Consider the following 21,058-nt stretch of genomic DNA (forward strand, 5'->3'; position numbering starts at 1 on the left):
AGGCTGTACTTATAGGATCCTGGGAAGCAATGAATCTGTAAAAGATTTGGAGGTCATGGTTGGTAATCAACTGAACATGAGCTTCCAGTGCTACACTGAGGCCAAAAGTGCTAATGTGAACCTTGGATGCAGAAACAGTAGAATCTTGTGTAGGAGTAGAGAGGTTTTATCCCTTTGTTTACCCCTTCTGCAACCACTGCTGGAATACTGTGGCTAGTTGTGGTGTCCACAATTCAAAAATGATGATGATAAATTGGATGTGGTTCAGAGAAGAGCCACGAGGATGATTAAAGGATTAGAAAACCTATATTACAATGACAGATTGAGGGAGCTCTGGTTATTTAGTTTAACAAGGAGAAGGTTAAGGTATGATCAGTCTGTATATACTGAGAATACATTTGATAATGGTCTCTTCAATCTCGCAGGCAAAGATATAACTTGATTCAGTTGCTGAAAGTTCAAGCTAGACAAATTCAGTCTGGAATTAAAAATGTATGCCTTAACAGTAGGAAAAGTTTAATCATTGAAACAATTTACCCAGGATAATGATGGATAGTCCAACACGTGCTGGTTTTAAATCAAGATTGGATATTTTTCTAAAAGATACACTCTAGGATCTATTTTGGGGAAATTCTAAGGCCTATGTTACACAGGTCAGATGAGATCACGATGGTCCCTTCTGGTCTGGAATCTGTGAATTATTTCCCCCATTTCTACATGCTTTCCAATTCTTTAAACTGGGGAGATTTTTCCCATCCTTTTCACTCATATTCACACTGAATTAAAAATGAGACATTAGAAATTTTAACCTCCATATGTTTTGGAAAGTTGCAGACCTGTGAAAATAGGAAGCTGTATTGCAGAGGGGAAAAGGGACATATAGCAGAAATGGGTTCACAGACATGGATGACAATGTATTAGAGGTATGGAAAGAGAATAAAAAAACATGAGGGCCCTCTGTTCTGCACTACTCCATTACCAAATTATTCTCCTACCTCACTGATGTGTCAATATTTGGTATGTTTGGATGGCATGCGTCAAATAAGGGGATGCTGGAAGGTTGGCATCCCTCTGGTTGCAGTTAAGTTTGAGGTGTGCATTCTGTGTCGTGTAGTATTCATGGTGGTGGTAAGGTATGTGGGTGCGGTGGGGTTAAGGAAGGGAGAGTATGGTTATGTCACTTAACTTTTTATTTCTTTAGTTTTGTCCAGGTACATTTTGTGGTAACTTTAAGAAAGCTTTTCGTGCATAACTATATGTAGCCTTTATTTTAAAGGTGCATAATGGATAAAACTTTAAATTTACCTTCTACTAAAACAACAGTAACAAATCCAGCAAAACCAATTATGCAGATATCTACAAATTTTTGTCTGGTGCATGTGATAATTTTAAACTGCTGAATACTTTTTAAAAGATCTAGTTTAGAAATCTAGGGACTCTTTTTTTTTTTTTTTTTTTTTTTTTTTGCAACTAGCAAATTCTTCTTTCTTTGTGGATCTTAAATTGCAGTCTAGCGAAGAGGAGGAGAAATAGCATGAGATGGCATTTAATAGTAGTAATTTTAAAATGTTTATAGTATGTGTTTTTCTGTGCTTTATATATAGTACTAAGACTGATGTTAAATAAACTTCATGAAATGGCAGTAACTTCTCTTGAGCTGCAAAAATTAGTGTTTGATAAAAATAGACTTTCTCATGGTCTGATCTGGTACCATGCATATTTGTCAGTGTGTAGTTGATTTGAATTTGAATTCTTGCAAACAAGCAGTTTAAGACTAGAACATTAATTTTAATAATGCTTCAGCATTCTCCTATACCCACCAAAGTAGAAGATATGTATGCCGCCCTGAAAGCCATTTCCAAAAATAACATAAACACAATAAAACCATTCATTAGGTTAACATTCCGTTTAACAGTTACATTTGAAAGGGTTTGATGCACAAGAAAAAGAAGGAAGAATGACTAGGTGGAGAAAATAAAATATAGTGTGGATTCTACAAAATACCACCTAAAATTAACTTGTATTATAGCCGCACGCAAAGGACCTGTTAAGATTGGTGTCTCGTTGTATTTGAAGTTTTTAGTGTTTGGTCTGAGGAACATCGTTTAAGATGATATACAATAGATGAAGCATGGAGGACAGGAATAATATCATATATTTGTAAATATATGCAAAGCTTTTAAAGTAAATGTCAGCTGTCCCTTAAGCTTTCTTAAGTACTGTCGGGCAGTGATTGTGGGTGAAGTGGACAAATAGGTAGCCGAGGCTGGCAATTTTGGTGGCGTGTGAAGGCAGGCATACTTAGACAAAATTTAAGAAGGAGAGTTAAAGTTATGAAAGTATTTTAAGGGGACAAGTAAATAAAAATAGCAGGAGCCAGTGGAGGTAATCAGAGATATGGTCAGAGTTACTAGCAAGGAAGATGTTCTCAACAGCTATGCTTTTGTATGGATGGAAGGGTGTAGTGACCTGGGTACTGGGGAGACCAGAGAAGAGGAGGTTGCAGTAGTTAGGAAGGTACATGAGGACCTGGATGAATTTTAACAATCTGGACAGAAAGTCAAGATTGCATCAGCCTAAATGCGTGGCACAAAAAAGAAGTGTTGGTTTACCTTTTCGATTACATCATGTTGCTGTCTGTTAGCAAGCCTACATATACATTTTTTTAGAAGAGCCAGCCAATCAAGATGCTCAACTTTCAATTAGTTCACGTTTTTCACAACAGGTGACATCAACATATATGTGCTTGTATATTTTTATTTGTATACCAACCCATCAATTGTACATGGCAGTTTAGAAAGCACATTAAACAAGTTAAGGCATGATCTCTGCCCTAAGAGCTTACAATCTAAACTGACTAGACAAATACATAGAAATTAACTGTGGGGGAAGGAGAGGCAGGTCCACAGTTATTAAACCTCCTTCCCCAACACAGAGAAAAGATGCATAGCCATGAAGCTTCTCCCTTAAAAGTACCACAACTGTTAAACGCAACAAATCTGTATGGTGCATCCTCAACAAAGCAAACATCCCACATTAAATGCCTATGTAAATAAACCCCCCACTCCTTCCTTCTCAACAAAAAATCCCTTCATAACTTCTCCCCCTTCTCTCTCCCTCTCTCTCTCAATTGTGTTTGCTATTTTTCCAAGTTAAAATAACTCCAGTAACTTATTTTTGGAATTAGGCATAAGCATCTATCTAAGGCTAAACCTCTTGGTGATCATAAAGTCTTACTCTTTTGTTTTCTAAAGAGTATATCAGCTTGCCTTAACTATGTTAAGTTCGGTTTTCAAGTTCAGATCAAAGCACTGATCTCTAAAGCAGGGTGTTTCTCAACCTTTCTTTTTCTGAGGCCCCCCACAACATACTATAAAAACTCCACGGCCCACCTGTGCCACAACAACTGTTTTTCTGCTTATAAAAGCCAGGGCAGACATTAGGGAGTAGCAAGCAGGGCAGTTACCTGCGGCCTGATGCCACAGGGCCCCCCTCAAAGCTACATTGCTCAGGTTTCAGCTTCAGTCTTGGATGACGGGGCTCAGGGCCTGGGCTTCAATCCCATGTAGCAGAGCTTCAGCTTTCTGCCCCATGCTCTAGCTGGCCCTGCTTGTTGACCTTCCTGAAACCTGCTTGCAGCCCCCTAGGGGGCCTCAAACCCATGGTTGAGAACCTTTGATATTTTTCCTGTGCTTGTTGGATACTATCTTTCTCCTTTTGTGTTTACCTAATAATTGATAAGCTGGTCGAGCTAAGTGCCTAGATGTTTGTCCAGGGACTGATATTTTCAGTGGAGAACTTCTGACTCCTTCCTTTTTGGCCTGAAAAAATGGGTTTGAACGTGAGTGTGTTGCAAAACTACCAGTTTACAGTATTTGTTTTGAGGTGTGAAGTGGTAGGGAGTACCTTTCTTGTTTTAGTAGGTAGAGAACTATTTTAATAGGTGTCATTGGCACAGACATCCAGTTTGCAGAGTTACCTAAATATTCCTCTATAGTAGAGAACCAACTGTAGCATGTGCGAGGCAAAAGATACACGGTCATATATCATCAACAGATTGAGGCCATTGTTAGCAAATGACTGCAGCAGGAAGCATATTTGGAAACACTGACAGTATTGGAGATGGGATAGATCCTTAAGGAACACCACACTTCAGATTCCTTGGTGATGACTCTCAACTGTCCATCGCCATCGATTGACTCCTATTTCCTAGGTATGACTGGAACCACAGGAGGGCAATTCCAGACACACCGGCAACCAGGGTTTGGATTAACCCAGTACTTGGTAAGTATGCCATACTTACCCACTTCTGAGGGCCCCATCAGTTCATTCAAAATTGAAGCTTTACTACTTTTATTAAAGGTCTAGTGCTGATCCTTGTGCAGTCTGAATGTGAAGCAGTACACTGTTTTCCACAGTTTAGAGCTCTTACATTGTAGCAACTGCAGTGTGTACTAGGTGGTGCAGAGATGAGGACAATGACAAGGTCCCTTCTCTGAAAGGCTTTCAGTCTGTGTTTAGTTACAAACTCCATTAAAAATTGCAATGTAGATAGTGACATGGCTTGTTACAAACATGGTAATTGTCCAAACCCAACATGGTTAATATTCAGCTGGAAGCACTGGATGTTAAGTGTCTCTCTCACTTTTCATCTCTCAAGTTGTCTTGTGGTTTTCTTCCTGTAATGGATTTGTCACAGTTTTGCAGTGTACACTGGACCTTCTTACCATGTCCATGTATTCTGTTCAGCCAGTCTTCTTTCTTGTCAGCTCTCAGTTCAGTAGGACACTCCAAAGTATATTTACTATTGTGTTTAGCCTTCCAGTTCCTTGCTGAAGTGGTAAAGAAAGCTGCTTAGATTTTCCCCAAACCCACTTAAATACAGCTAATGTGCTGTGTATAGACACCATAGGCTGACCCATGATAAGTTTTATGTGGATGTTACAAAAACATGGTTGTACTTGCTATGTGGATAGATCCTTAGAAAATATAGACGGAGTGGGAGTGGGATTTTGGTTTGAGGATGACAAATTTGAATTTAAAAGGAATTGTTAGGCAGGCAATGTGATGGTTCCATATGTTGTTACTTAATAAATAACTGGTTGAGCGGAGGGCTAGGGTTTCTCTTGGGAGAAATGTATTTTCAGGAGAACTTGAAGGAGAAGACTTGGAGGGTGTATTAGATTGGCCAAATATGCCAAAGTAGTAGCTCCATAGTGTGAACTGCCGCATTCATCTAAATGATCATAAGTTTGATTATGTCCAGGGTAGTGTGAAAGTCTTATACTGTAATATGGAAACATCCTGCTAAATATAGAGACCTGTTGATTATATTACCGCATAGTGTTTCTTTAAACAAAAATATGTTCAATGTTGTAATAATTAATGTTTTATTTCTGATGTTTGTGTCAATGACTTGTAAACCTGTTTAAGTTCCTAAATAAATAGCTATAATTTTTTTTTAGTTTGATATTGATTATCGATGTCAACATTAGGTTTTGGGTTTAGAATTTGGGATTTGGTAGATGCAGTGTCTTCCATCTGAAACTTTTGCTGCTCGCTAGTCAGAGTTGGAGTTTGAATGTGGTGAGACACTTGTTTAGTTATGAGATCTTTTAAAAAATGAAGTTTCATTTCTTAGTTTTCTAGCACTTTTGGAGAATGTCCTACCTCAAAAATAGGCTGGTCTAGAAACTCCACATTTATCTTGCTCATCCATCCTCAGTGAGGATTAATACCTCCCTTTTTTGTAACTGTTGTTTATTTGGGGGAGAGAAGCAGAACATTTTTATATGTCAGGAATTTAAAAACGTACAAGATACCAACCTAGACATGGTGAAAAGTACCTGTGCTGCCATGCCGTGTTAAGGTCAGAGCTAAGAACTTGACAGTGGTCTAGCCCAGTATCTTGTTTTCCAACAATGGCCAGTGCCAGACGCTTCAGAGGGAATGAACAGAACAGGTCAAGTGTTGTGATCTGTCCCGTTGTCCAGTCCCAGCTTCTAGTAGCTGGAAGAGCACAGGGTTTTGTCCCTGACCAACTTGGCTAATAGCCATTGATGGAGCTATCCTCCATGAACTTACCTAATTCTTTTTTGAACCCAGTTATGCTTTTGGTCTTAACGTCCCCTGGCAATGAGTTCCACAGGTTGACTGTGCGTTGGGTGAAATGCTTCCTTGTTTGTTTTAAACCTGCTGCCTTTTAACTTCATTGGATGACCTCTGGCTCTAGGGCTATGTGAAAGGGTAAATGGCACTTCTTATTCACTCTCTCCATACCATTCATGATTTGATAGACCTCTATCATATCCTCCTTTAACTGTCTCTTTTCTAAGATGAACTGTCTCTTTTCTGCTATTCTACCTCCATTTCTCTATTCTACCTTTGCCATTCTCCATTAGATCTATTAATCACTTTCCTGATCCACATAGGTGAGGCTGATGGAAGCTGTCTTACTCTCTGAAACAATGTATTTACACTGCAGACAAGCTATACTGGAAGTAAGGTTTCATAGAGATTTTCCTCTGCATGAAAGATTTCTTTAAAAGACTAGGTATTCTTGAGCCACTTACTGCAAAATCCTCATTCATTTACCTGTATTGTGAAATGCAATTAAAGGGAGGAAAAAGAGCAAAACCCTCCCACATCAATACAACTGTTGAAACAAAATCAGTTTTTTTTAATATAGATCTGAAGACTATATTGTGACATTCACAGATATATGTTTAGAATGAAATAGATTTGAGATGTGTAGTGACTTCATGGTTGTGGAATATACCTGTTTCATTATTGGGCTGAATTAAAAATTAAGTTTCAAATTTATTGATTTAATATTATGAGTAAAAGTAATTGGATTGCTATTTTAAAACTGGCTTTTTCAGAGAAACCTTCTTAAAAGGAGCCTAAAAATCTGTGTCAAGCGGGTTACATTTGTTTATCATTTAATTTTATAGCATTAAAAGCCAAGAAATAACCTTAAAGTAAAGGTTATTTACAAAAAAGAGCCTAGAGTACTTTGAGATTAGATTAATATGGTACAACATTTTTGGCTTCATATTTTTTGGGGGGGTGAGGTGAGGTTGTTTTTGGTTCTTTGCTCCCCAGGGGACTAAATTCTTTGCCTTAAACCCTTAAAAATATTGTGGATAAGTATGAAAATGCTAGTTTTTATTTAATACTTTAGTGCTTTGGGATTTGTGGATGAAAAGTATTACATAAGAGTACAAATATTAATTTTAATAAGTGTATGGTATGTTTCTTGATAGTTTTCACTTAGTTGCAGATTTGCCTGCCTTCCAGAATTCCTAATAGTTTTAAATTAAAGGGAAAATCTAAGGGTTTTTTGGGCTCAGTCCTATTTCCAGTGTAATCAATGGCAGAATTCCCATTGAATGTTAGTTTTATGTTCATTAAAATCCTGTTGTGGTGACTTCTATCTTCTTAAAGTATGAACCCCAGGAAAAGTGAACAGTAAAAGGGTCATTTGATAAGCTATTATAATGTTTTAGAATACTCTGACCTCTTAATATTAAGTACTCAAACCCAGTTTTTTAAATGTGATAAAAAGAAACTTAATTGTGTACACAGATATTTTAACTGAATTCCCCTTGGTGTCCTGTGTTAATAAATGAAGGGATTTGCAAAGTATACTTTAAAGGTGAACCGCAGGGATTTTATTTAAACAAAACCATAAACTTGTATGATTCTAAAAGCTGTTTAAAAACATAGTGGTATATAAACAAAGATTTGAAACAATAATTTACTCTTTAATCCTGAAAACTAAGCAGCACACTACACTTCTTAGTTCCTCTGCCCGTAATTGACGTCACAGCTGTCATGAAGATAGTTTTTCCAGTCTTAACTTCATATAGACTGCCAGTAATAATTTTTTCCACAAAATTGATTTTGAGCTCAGATTTCTTATGTGTAGTCTCTACCACAAAGAGAAATATGTAAGGAAGTGTTAAATTGGTGAATCTCTTCTTGGGTATGCTTAGAAAAGTATGTTACCCTTATTTAGAAAGACTTCCTGCATGAGAATAATATAGTTTTCAACATTAAGCTTGTCACATAGGCTTGATAAGTTCTTAAAGAAACTTGGTTCAAAAATAACATTGCCTACAACTGACTGAAAATGACACATTGATCCTACACGCTACTTAAATAACCAAACAAAAGTGCATAGCCTAAATTTACATCCTGAGGGCTGCTCGTGGGTTTGTATATGAAGAAACCTTCCAGGAGGCATCCTCAACTTCACTGTAGTTACAGAACGCTGACTATTGCAGTCCTCTTATTTTTCACTTGTTAAATCTCGGTCCAGACTTCTGGGAGAGGTCTTTTCTGAATTTAAGAACAATTTGTCCTGCCACTTCTCTCAGTTGGTGACACGTTTTTTCGGTCTCCATCCTAATAAATATCGGATTCAGCAGTATCAACCATCCAGTTATCTCCCTAATGACCTTGTAAACCTGGTTCCAAAACTAAGTATTCTAGCAGAACCACAATGAAGGTACATGCCCATCTTTCTACTGCCATCCTTTTAAGTAATATTGATAAAATCTTAAATCATGATGTCGAAGTTCTGTACAACAAAGTAATTGTTTATGCCTAAAGTAGATTAGAGCTTGGGCATTGTGCCAGATTCTGAAGCAGTCTCCCTCTAAGCCCTTAAATTCCCTATTTTAGTTATCTGTGTTTCAAAGGAAGCCCCCTCCCTCTCTAGTCACAAACCATGTCCCAGTATATTGTAGAGATTAGCTTAATATTAATAGAGTTCTGCAATAGTTTTCGCTGCATCACATGAAGATCCTGAGGCAGAGCTTTTAAGCAAAGCCCTGAGATAAAATATTGGCCTTCAGACCTGTTGAAACTGGGACTTAGAGTAGACAAAATGTGGCATTTATCTTATAGGAGAATTAATCTGGACTCTGAATTATTAAAAATTTCATGTTTTTATCAGATAAGGTTTTTTTTAAAGTATTTCCCATAAATGGGTGAAAGTGTGTCAGGGTTCCTAAATATAAGGGGAGAGTTGCTTTCTTATTTTTCAAGACAGGATCTGCAAACTTTAGTCTAAATTCTGCATGTAAGAGCTGTTGAAGGATATACACAGAGTAGGGTTCCTAAAATATGTGGGCCACAAACAAAGTTTTACCTCCCCAAAAGAATGGGATTTCAAGACAAACTTCTTTCTGCAGTATCGGCCAAGCCATTCAGTGTAGCCCAGTAGGCTAGTTTGCTTTATTATGTTCACTGCTACTGGAGCCCAGTGGGCTAGCTTGCCTTCATTATATTTATTGCTTTCCATTATATTCAGCAGTAATGCCAGAAACCTACAGGCCTGTATCCTGTAAGACATTAGCTTCAGCAAGTTAGCATACATATGTCTGGGACCTCTCAACTGGATCAATGGAGCTAAAGCATAAGGTCCATGTATGACTGTGACCTTCAACATAGAGGATGTGTTAAAGCAGGTTGGTATGGGGGCTTTCCTAAGTTATTCCCTTTTAAACTTAACAGGTACACCACAACTTAGAACTTGGGAAGAACTGAAATAACCAGTTAGGACAAATAACAAATGTGATATCTAACCACAAAAGGGTAACGAAATGACTAATATAATAAATTGAGATAATTGATATACTAACTCAGGGGTCGGCAACTAAAGGCGGCACGCGAGCCAATTTTTACTGGCATGCTGCCGCCAGCCGGAGTCCCGGCTACCGTCCCCACTCAGCCTGCTGCCGGCCTGGGTGAATGGAACCCCATTTAGCCTGTCACCGGTCTGGGGTTCTGTCCGCTGGTGTAGTGTATTACATTTCCCCACATAGGAACGTGCTACTTGCAGAGCACCAGGACTGGCAGCCATAAGTAGTACACCATAAGTAGCACATTCCTACAGGGAGAAATTTAATATACTACACTAGGGTAGGGAAGGTTGTGCCTCCCCAAACAGCTGGCCCACTTCCTGCCTCTTGACTGCCCCCCCTCATAACTGCTGACCCATTCAAATCCCCCCCCGCCCCAGCTCCTTGTCCCCTGACCACCCCCTCCCAGGACCCCCTACCTCCTGACTGCCCCCCTCAGAACCCTCCACCCATCCAAGCCCCCTGGTCCCCTGACTGCCCCGACCCCTGACAGGCCCCCTGGGACTCCCACGCCTATCCAACCACCCCTGTTCCCCGTCCCCTTACCATGCCACTCAGAGCATCAGGACTGGCAGCCGTAAGTATTACACCCTAACTAGCACATTCCTATGGGGAGCATTTTAATATACTACACCTGGCCCCGCTCAGCCTGCTGATGGTCTGGAGTTCTCAAAATATGTTCTTACCCCTTATGAAAAATTACACTACAATTAGCTTGAAAACGTAAAACCTTTGTATATTACAGTAATTGTTAAATGTACAATGTTAATAAATACATAGGTTTGATGAAACAAAGTACTTGTACTTGTCTGTGCTTAATTTGTGTTTTCGATGATTTACCTTCTAAAAAAATATTGCATGTCTTGAACCCCCGAAAGGGCATCTCGCACCCCTACAGGGTGCGTACACCCCAGGTTAAGAACCACTCCACTAAACTGATAAGATCTGCATTTTAATTTAATTTTAAATGAAGCTTCTTAAACATTTTAAAAACTTTGTTTACTTTACATACAACAATAGTTTAGTTACATAATATAGACTTATAGAGAAAGACCTTCTAAAATGTATTACTGGCACGCAAAACCTTAAATTAGAGTCAATAAATGAAGACTTGGCACCCCACTTCTGAAAGGTTGCCGACCCCTGTACTAACGTATTGGGGAAAAAAAAAAAAAACTCCAGTGTTAGTGAGGTGAGAAAATACAAATAAGGAGAAGGGAAACAATTCCCTACTGAATATGCATCAAACATAATGGCATCAGTATAACATTATAAAAGTGGCATCCCAGCCGAGGGGCAGTAGGAGAGAGAGATGTAGCCCTTGGGAGCTGCCAGAATGATGGCCCCAGGTGGTGAAGGGGAAGCTGATAGTGATGAGGAAGATGATTAACATTTCAGTGTGTTCTGCAAGGGATGGTGTGAGAGTATATGGGTGTGTAGATGTACATTCTGTAGTATCTCTATCTATTTTACTAAATTGGGGTGTTTGTGACTCTGCTAAATCTATTAATAAACTATATTTTTAAATATAGCTATATTGTAAGTGTTGCAACTGTGCACATCAAGGTTCCCAACTATAGAATGATTTAAATACTGGGCCTGATCTTTGGGTAAGAACCTGTCAACCCTCAAAGTGATAACTGGGGATTCTTACGTAATCAATATAGCTGATGCATAATCTAAGGTTAGGTTACAGTAGTGTTTAGAAACATCTGGACAAGAGAGGGTCTGATCTTTTTGAGAGGGGGGAAGACATGGCTTTCCTTGTACCCTCAGTATTCCACCTGCAATTCTTTGCACTCACAGTTTTGAGTCCACATAGTTCTGCATTTAAGAATGGATACTTCAGGTTTGAAAATCAAACTTGAAACCTCTTGGTCCAAAGATAGCCTTGGCAGTGACCAAACTGCTGTTTCGCTTTTGTTACTTTTTTTTAAACTTGTATCTCTAGAGAAATCTCTAATGGAATGTGCAGATCTCCGAAAATGTATCCTTTATCTCTGTAGAGGGTACTCTGTTTAATAACACTTTTAAAAAAATTAAATACAGTATGGTGCATAGCCATTTTGTCCAATCCCATGATAAGTTTGGTGATTTAAAAAAATTAACTTGTTTTGAGTCCTTTGTGCAAATGCTTTGAAAGAGTTTAAAAATCTGAAAAGACTTGCTTGTAATAGTTGGATTCCACTGTATATTGAATGTTTACTTTTCCACTGCCTCAGAGCTTGCCTGCTGAAAACAAACTGCTTGGACATGGTATCAAAGGTTCCTGTCATTTTATTGGAACTGTACAATGGTGTTTTCATTTCCCCAAATAGTTTCACGGTGTTGGATTAACTAGATTTAAAAAGAATAAATAAGTTAAAATTTGTATACCCTCTTATGGGTAAATCTCTCTTCCCTTCCTTCCTTCCTTTCCAGCAACTTTTGAACTTTTGGAAGTAATATAACAAAGTGACTTGGCATGTGCCATCTTTTTTATAAGCTGCTAGAGCCTACCCGGATGATTCCAGATGTCATTTCTGTCCCTACAAGAAAGATATATTGAAGTAACAAATGTTATCTATTTTTTCAATGTCAACAATTAAAATTTATCTAATCCTCGCAGCATTTTTTTTAAGCTTGGAAAATAAGTTGGAAGTGAGAACTTGTACATACTTATAGATTTGTGGAGTACTTTCTAGAGCTTCGACTCCAGTAACTTTCACAAATGGAATGCACTTTTCAGCAAATACCATTGCACTTGTGACAAATAATTTGCATAGAAATGCAAACTTTAAATTGTGCCGTTATTATTAAAGCAAAGTCTCACTGTTCTACACACATCATAATTTACAGAACAATAGTGATTTCCACACTTCTCAGCAAAGATATAGAGCAAAAATTCTTATAGGTGTTCTCACAGTAATATTTTATTTTTACAAAATGTATTTCTGTATATAGTATGTACTGAGACAAGGTAGATGAGATAATATCTTATTGGGCCAACTTCCATTGATGCAAGGGACAAGCTTTCTAGTTTCACAGAGCTCTTCTTCAGGTCTGGAGAAGGTAACCAGAGTGTCTAAACTAAATTTAAGGAGGGACAGATTAACTTTTAGCGTTTTTCACAAGCTGTAAGAGACCCCTTAAAATGAAATGGGCAATTAAGCATTAGCAGGCAGTAGGGTGTTACAACTTTTTGAAATAAGCCATAATACCAGTGTGTCTAAGTTCATGGTTCAGTGTCCAGCAGAGTTATGAATTTAAGTTCCTGGGCTCATCTTTTTAAGTGTTGTGCTAGCACTCTTGAGGATGAGGACTGAAAGATGAGATATGGAGTGATCACTTTGGGAAAATATCTGTGGACATGGCACCACTGCTACGATGATCAGTTTCTTCCACTCCCCCCACCCCCAACTACACACACACCTTTCAAGATCCATGTGTCTTACTGCCTTTCAACAACACGTGGTGTGCATCAGATGTCCCAGCAACACTTATGTGGGTGAAACCAATCACTATGCTTTTGAATGAAGTCTTCCATAAAATTGTTTAAAAATCACCATATTACTTGTGGTTGAACATTTTTCACAAAGCAATCATTCCACACAAGATCTCGCAATCCTTGTCCTCCAAAAAAACCTGCACAATACCTTAAAAGCCAACCTAAATTAATGGGAACTTAAAGTTATGACTCTGGACATGAAAAACCATGGGCTTAACAGACTCCCTGGTTTCATGGCTCATTACGACAATTTGTGATGCCCTACGACCTGTTAGCCTTAACACCCACTTCATTTTAAGCGATGTCCTGCGAAGTGTGAACCCCCATGCTTAACGGTCCATTCCCACTGGCTTAGACACTGTGGTTACCTTTTTCAGACCTCAGGAAGAGCTCTGTGAAGCTCGATAGCTTGTCCCTTCCACCAACAGAAGTTGGTCCAATAAAAGACATTACCTCACCTACCTAGTCTTTCTCAGATCCTGGGACCAACACTGCTTCAGAAACACTGCAAACATATAGTATGTGCTATGAAGTATTTTCCTAAATCAAACTAAACTACAGTGGTCAATATGAAGTACATTTGTCATGTATTGTCTTGCAACAGATTTCCCATTATGTGTGCAAATTGACAAGATTGGAACCACATTATTAAAATTCGTTAAATTCATATTTAGCTGGAAGTGCAACTAACCATGAAAGTCACTGTGAAAACTTCCCATTGCTTTCTGGAATATGACGGACAGGACTTGATGCTCCTTAATTTTCATTGAAGCCAGTCACATTTTTCTTCCTGTCAGGGCTGCAGAGCCAAAATACCTTCATACAGAGAAGTGATATTCTATTCCGCCTCAAGCATTAGCAGGTTTTTCTGTGAGTAAATACATCTGTGTATTCCACTTGTGGGGGGGGGGGTGCACCAAGTGTACTGGGGTTGGAGGACTTTGCCTAGCAATATCTGTAGTGGGGTGCTGATTTCTCCTTGTGGCCCATAGTGTCTCCCCAGCTATATGAGGCAACAGTGCCCCAATCTCCCTCAGTTCCTTCTTACTTCCCATGGCTGGTGTCGGAGCTCTGTGGTTCTTACCTCGCTCCTCCATCTCTTCAGAGAGGCTCCTGCACCAGAGCATGAAATTGTAACACTCAGAACCTGAGGGCGACCTCCGATCTGATGAGGGCATCTGTGCTGAAGCAGGCCACGTGGCCTGTTTGAGCAAGTGCTACCTAAGACGAAGATCCCTCACTATTTGATTTGCAGATTGTTCACCAAATGGACGCAAACGCTGCTTCTTAACATCAGCTTCACCTGAGCACAGCAAGCACCACATGTGGGGATCACTTTTGGGGATTGCTCCCACACACAACGGACAATGTTTAAACCCCGGTGAGGGCATCACCAGGGAAATGTTTAAATTACAGCTAACTAACACTAAATCTAACTAGCACTATACTAAGGGTACTAATTAACTATGCAGCTAGAAAAGTCACTAAAAATAGTCCTTCCATTGGCATCCACAAGGTGTTAACAGAATCCACAGCCAGACAGGCCAGTCCTGCTTTTTCTTGTCCGTGTATTCCCTAACTCCACCCCTTTTTGGAGGTGTGGTTAACAATTCCATCCTCCAGACATTTTAGCAAGGAAGACAGCTTTTTATTTAGGCAAGTGAACAGAGTCCTTTTTTACACTTCTTATGCAGAGAAATCATAAGAGTAATAGTAATCTTTATAGCCATGGATAAGAAGATGGTATGTTGCAAAAGGCAAAAATTAAGAAAAGTGGAAAAGAAATCATAGGATGCTAACATTTCAATCAGTGGGATTTTATTACTGGTGGATAGACTTCTCCACTGAAGAGCAGTCTTCAAAAACAGGAGAGGGATTGTTACATGTCCTTAGAGAGAAATGATGAAACCTTGAAGGCTATTTTTTTCTGTTGTGCATAAGACCTGCTTTCATTAGCCGTAATTTCAGTTGTTGCAGTGAGTATATCTTATGTTGTCACAATGTGGATAAAATGGGAAAAAGAATAACGTACATGCATGTTTGGTAGTGATGTATGCTCTGGTAAGGAGCATGAGCCTTAAAGGATGGGTAGGACATTTCAGCCAAAAATAGTCAGGATGTAAATTCGCTAAGAGATTTCCTGGACAGGTTAGCAATTAGATCAGAGACCACCTCTGGAGGAGTACTGCCCAGTTTATATGCAGGTCTTGCTAATAGCCCATTTTTAAAAAAAAGTTGATCCCTAAAATTATGTTTCACAAGCTGCATTCAGGACCCAAAATAAAAATTGCTGCGCATCTGCAGTTCCCACAGGTTGTATATTTCATATATGTAATATGGCAGGAAACAAGGTACTGCTTAAGAAAGCACATTATATTTGTCTCTATCCATCACAAAAGGGAGTGTGTATGTGTAATATACGGAAGGCTTATGCTGAAGAGATTTGTGGCTCATTCTTAAATTGTAAGCTCTTTGAGGCAAGAACCATCTTTGTGTATAGTGCCTGGGATTTGGACCTCTGAGTACTACTGTAACAAAATAAATCCATAAGAGAGGTAGTAACTTCATGGTTAGAAATTTGTAAGGTTGCAATCTGGAGTGGTGCGGAAGCTTCAGTCACTATTGATTGGGTACTTTGACATCAGTAGAATATACATTGGGCTGCTAGGTTCCAAAAACTTCATAGACTTCTAGTTTAATAGAGATAAGGGAGTTAATCAAGTTCTAACTGTTAAAATGTCTGTCTTATGGCTCTTTGTTGGAACCTATCTATCTGATATTCCAAAGCCAGAAATAAGTTCCTCCTGATTTGGATTGTTCATGCCAGGTCTCAGTGCCTACCCTAGTTTTAAAATAAAACATTTTACATATTGAATCGTATTAGACACCAAACCGCTGGAATGCTCAGCCTACCTAGACAAGGGTGTGTGGGCATGCATGCGCATATATAGCTAATGATGTAATGGGCCCTACTAGCAAGAACTGGGGTCAGCCCTCTGGTGAAATGCACAATAACTTCTTCACCTTGTGCTGCTGCACAGGAAGGTGCTCGGATTTTTGCCAGTATGTGAATCTGTACCTTGCTTGGGAGTGCCATGTCTAATATGCAACTTTGGCTAGTATGTCTCTAAATTTGAAGCCTCACTCCCTCTAGATGTTGCAATGGAAACCGAATATTTTACCACTGCCAGAGCCTTTATGATTGCTGCAAGGGGACAGGCCTTCAGTATGCTATTCCTGCTGCATCCTCTTGGCAGCTGAAAGGTGAAGGGAGTAAAAAAGAGGTCTTCAGTAGTTGTCTTCCCTCCCTTCTTCTGTTGTTCATAGTTTTTCCCCATCAGCACTTGCACTGTGAAATTGACATAAGTTTCATTGCTGCTTAAAGAACTATGAATAGCGAGAGTGAAACTAAGCAGTCTGGTTAACTTTTTCTGCTGCTTGGCTAAGTTAGGAGCAGAATTGAAGGCACTGGAGACATTATTCTTCCCAAATCGGCAAAGAATAATGTATCAACCTTCCAAATGTTATCTTTGCAATCATAAGTACTAGGAATGTCAACTTTCTTAATCTGAAAACTTAAATCCTGCAATTATTGATGTCTCAGGCTCCTATGTTCTTCAGGAAAACCTTTCATTTACCATTGGACACTTCGTGCACCCAAGCCCTGAAGAGATCTATCAGTATATGACTGTGAATTTTTTCAGTGGCTAACTACAGAGATTGGCACCGTATACTAATAAGATACATCTTATCTGAAATGCTGCCCTAAATAGCTAACACTTGTAGGTAAACCTGTGGTCTTATTCTTACTGTATATGTATGTGTGTGTAATATAAAATATTTAGTTGCCGTGCATGGTCCCAGGTTCTAACAGCTTTTGTTACTCCTTCACTGTACCCAACCTTATTAATCTGATGCTCACCTTATGTTTTCTTTAGCTTCCAACTCTTTTTTTCTTCTTCTTTTATAGGTATTTAATTAGTCAAGGAGCACATGTAGGAGCTGTTAATAGTGAAGGAGACACTCCATTAGATATTGCTGAGGAAGAGGCAATGGAAGAGCTGCTTCAAAATGAAGTAAATAGACAAGGTAATGTTGAATGTGGAAGTCTAGTATTATCTTTTAAACCTAAGTATGCTTTATGGGAAGTATTTTTAGAAAATAATGTTTGAAAGACATTTTTAGTGATTTTTATTTTTAAAAGAATTAGAGTGAACCATATATACTGCTAAACATTACCTCCAAGGCATTGTTACAGCCCTGTCTAAGTTCACCCTTGTGGAACCAATACAGGCTGCTGTACTGGATCCAGTCTTTTTATCCCACATGCTTTTGAGTGTCCAACTGGCTCTGAGCAGTGTCCAGACATTGTCGCTTGTTCTGACCTCTCAGGCACAGTCCTGGGGCATAGACTTCCATTCTGATACCATTTTTTGGCATATGGGCCCTGTCACACAACTGCTGTAGGTCCCAAGACCAGTGCTCAACCTCCCAAGTCTTCCCAGTACCTACGCATGTTCTCCCCAAAAGTCCACCAGCATGGGCATGCCAGTTTACCATTTAACTCTTTTGGGGGGACCATTATTATAGTTAACGTAAAGAATGCACAGGCTTTTTGGAAAGGGTCTTCTTAAACACAAACATTTTATTCATAGAAAAGCGCCAGAGGTTTACTGATATATGAAAAACTAACACACACCTGAATGCAGACTCCTCCCTCCAGTGGTCTCACCACTGCTGAGAGTCTTCTGGATTTTGGGCAGTGTCCTTCAGCTGGTCAGTGCCGTTTCTGCTCCCCCACGCCTCCTGCTTAGCTTTCTCATTTTGGAAGGTGTCTTTTTGCTAGAGAGCCTGTCCGTTTTAAAAGCAGGTTGTGACATCTTTTTCCTACTTCTCTTCTTATGCTAGGATTTTCTGTGTGCCAGCCCTGGAGTGGAATTGCTGGCAGAGGGTTGTTAAGTTAATGACTGTTGCTAACCTCCCTTGTCCCACTAGGGTAAGGCTATTCAATAGTCGATGACCTTCTAAGGATCAGATCCCTAGGTGCCAGTCCCACCTTTCCCTCCCAAACACGAGGAATGATGCAGTCTAACTTGACAGTTACAGTGAAGTACATAATCAAGGTGACACTCAAAATGGAGGCTGAAATAATGTTTTTTTCCACACAAAATCAGATAGGGGACACACACACGTGCGCACCCCCACACACAAACAAACACACACACACTCTCACTCTCTCTCTCTCTCTCTCTCTCTCTCTCTGCCCACCCAAAGTCATGGGCAGTTTTTTCCTTTTTGTTTTTAAAGGGTACTTTCACTCATTCTAGTGTATGGTTCTCCATAACACTGAATTATACATGCCCACCTAGGGGATATTGTACACCTTTAGCTTCAAGATGTTATCTAAATAATCTCAAGTCACAATAAACTATGCAGTGACCCAAGTTCTGTCAGGATTAAATGGTTATGGTTGAATCTGCCTATTGTCCAAACCAGATACTGTTATTTACTGGTCAATAGGATGACATGACATCGAAGGGAAGAGGTCATCTAGGTACTAGTATGTAGTTATATTTCTAGAAACTTGGATCAAACATTTTGTAGTAACCAAATTTTAACTGTATGATTTGGACTCTGCTTCCCATGTAAAGGGACACCGAAGTAAATTGATAGTTTGCTGGCATATTGTACAAAAACCTTCTCTCTTTCACTTAATTTGGTAGAATACAATTTAAAAAAAAAAGTCTTGAAGGAGATATGAAGTGAGTTGTCTTCAGTTTGTGCCTCTTCATAATCTTCTGTGAAGCTGTTTTTTGATACATTTAACTTCACTAAAATGCCATCCTAATTGTCCTTAATACTACACTGAAATGTGAATAATCACACTCAATTTGGAAAATACCAAAATTAAAATCAAAAGATAAAATAAGAAACCATTTTGAGTTTCTTATACAAGCGTTCTTATACATATGTATTACATATTTTCCAGTGACTCATAGACTCATAGATATTAAGGTCAGAAGGGACCATTATGATCATCTAGTCTGACCTCCTGCACAATGAAGGCCACAGAATCTCAGCCACCCAGTCCTGCAATAAACTTCTCATCTATGTCTGAGCTATTGAAGTCCTCAAATCATGGTTTAAAAACTTCAAGGTGCAGAGAATCCTCCAGCAAGTGACCTGTGCCCCATGCTACGGAGGAAAGTGAAAAACCTCCAGGGCCACTTCCAATCTGCCCTGGAGGAAAATTCCTTCCCAACCCCAGATATGGCGATCAGCTGAACCCTGAGCATGTGGGCAAGATTCACCAGTCAGATACCCAGGAAAGAATTCTCTGTAGTAACTCAGATCCCACCCCATCTAGCATTCCATCACAGACCATTGGGCCTATTTACCATGAAGAGTTAAAGATCAGTTAATTGCCAAAATCATGTTACCGCATCATACCATCTCCTCCATAAACTTATCGAGTTTAATCTTGAAGTCAGATAGGTCTTCTGCCCCCACTGCTTCCCTTGGAAGGCTATTCCAGAACTTCAGTCCTCTGATGGTGCTTAGCTTTGTGTCAGTAAATATTAGTTCCTGTTAACAATATAGTTTGAAACTAATTTTACAATTTAATAACTTAGATTAGTGATAATTTCAATATGCATACTGTATTCATAAACACAAAACATTTACACACTCTATCTCAGATATGAAATGTATTGAAAGCTTTCTGAGGCATCCAGCTTCACAAGGCAGGGAAGCATGTATATTTATTGATGCCTTAGGGAGCAAACAAATAATGGCTACTGGCAGGGGGATGGAACAATGAGAGTAGTTTGTTTATATTTTAACACAAAATATGCAATTGGACTGCTGTGGAGAGAGCCCAATTTCAGACTCTTCCTATTAAAAATGTATAGTCGATCCATTCACTAGCTCTGGGCAGCGGTAACAGATATTGGTAGCTATGGTGTACCTCAAATAAGCTCGGCCCATGAAGGTTGCCCTTCTGTGTAAACCTGCATTCCTGTTGGAAGAGAATCTCCCCATCCACATGCCTTAACTTTTTATGGTCCCTCACCCCCAGCTGAGCAAGGAAACATAATACAAACCTAATTTAAAAAATATTAAGAAGTAATAATAGAAATACAGGGCTGAAAGGTACCTCTAGAGACATCTAGTCCTATTGTCTCTCCTCCCCCTGTGCTGAGGTAGGACCTAGTATACCTTATAATATTATTTATTAAATCGTAGAATAAAACCAACCTTCTCTTGTCATTGACATAACCCCCAATGCTATTTGAGAAATCACCCCTCCACTAACTTTTATATGATGGGACAAGGCTCTTTGTTCAAATGCATGAAGTTAGCTCTTGGAGACCCATGCTAGTAATAGCAAAACTGATGGCATGGCTCTGTCATGGTATAGTTAACATAACTTTTAAATATCTCTGTTTGTTGGAGACCAAGAACATTAGTTCCTCATCTAGCTTGTGTATATTAAGATTACTAGTTACTAGATTACATAAGAAAGATTACTAGTTTCTGGTGTGGTCATTGCTTTTGAATGTTATGGTGTAATTATTAATTTCTATCATGAAGTGTTTAAAAAAAATTTTCATACGCAATTAAGGGACATTTTTATCCTGTGTTTCTGGGATTCCTGATTGGCACCTCTCTGATTAAATTCTGAAGAAAGTGATAAGGCAAACTTTAATATAAAACAACAACAACAAAGTTTCTAATCCTTATGGTGGTAAGGAAACTTCTGGATGTGAACTGATATACTGGTGTTTTTCCTGGATCTGCGACTGGCACACTTTAAGCACTGCATTGCAGACTTCAGTTTTCTCTGAGTCATTCCCTTGGATCCAGATTTGGTGGATATATGGGCTTCTTTCTAGCCAAGGTCTTGATTCTTGATTCCTGC

At 39.1% G+C, this 21,058-nt stretch overlaps 1 protein-coding gene across 8 annotated transcripts in view; it reads left to right on the forward strand.

Moving 5' to 3' along the window:
- Positions 1-21,058, forward strand: part of PPP1R12A (protein phosphatase 1 regulatory subunit 12A) — a 221,737-nt gene that overhangs the window by 89,902 nt on the left and 110,777 nt on the right. For 7 of the 8 annotated variants that reach the window (XM_073327673.2, XM_073327672.2, XM_073327674.2 and 4 more), the window contains one exon: positions 17,108-17,226. In XM_073327673.2, the coding sequence (XP_073183774.1) occupies positions 17,108-17,226 (119 nt within the window). Of the gene's footprint in view, positions 1-4,196; positions 4,285-17,107; positions 17,227-21,058 lie in introns of those variants that run through there. The other variant, XM_073327679.2, reaches the window with a different exon arrangement.

The sequence above is a fragment of the Lepidochelys kempii genome, chromosome 1, assembly GCF_965140285.1.
Source record: "Lepidochelys kempii isolate rLepKem1 chromosome 1, rLepKem1.hap1, whole genome shotgun sequence".
Taxonomy (NCBI): Eukaryota; Metazoa; Chordata; order Testudines; family Cheloniidae; genus Lepidochelys; species Lepidochelys kempii.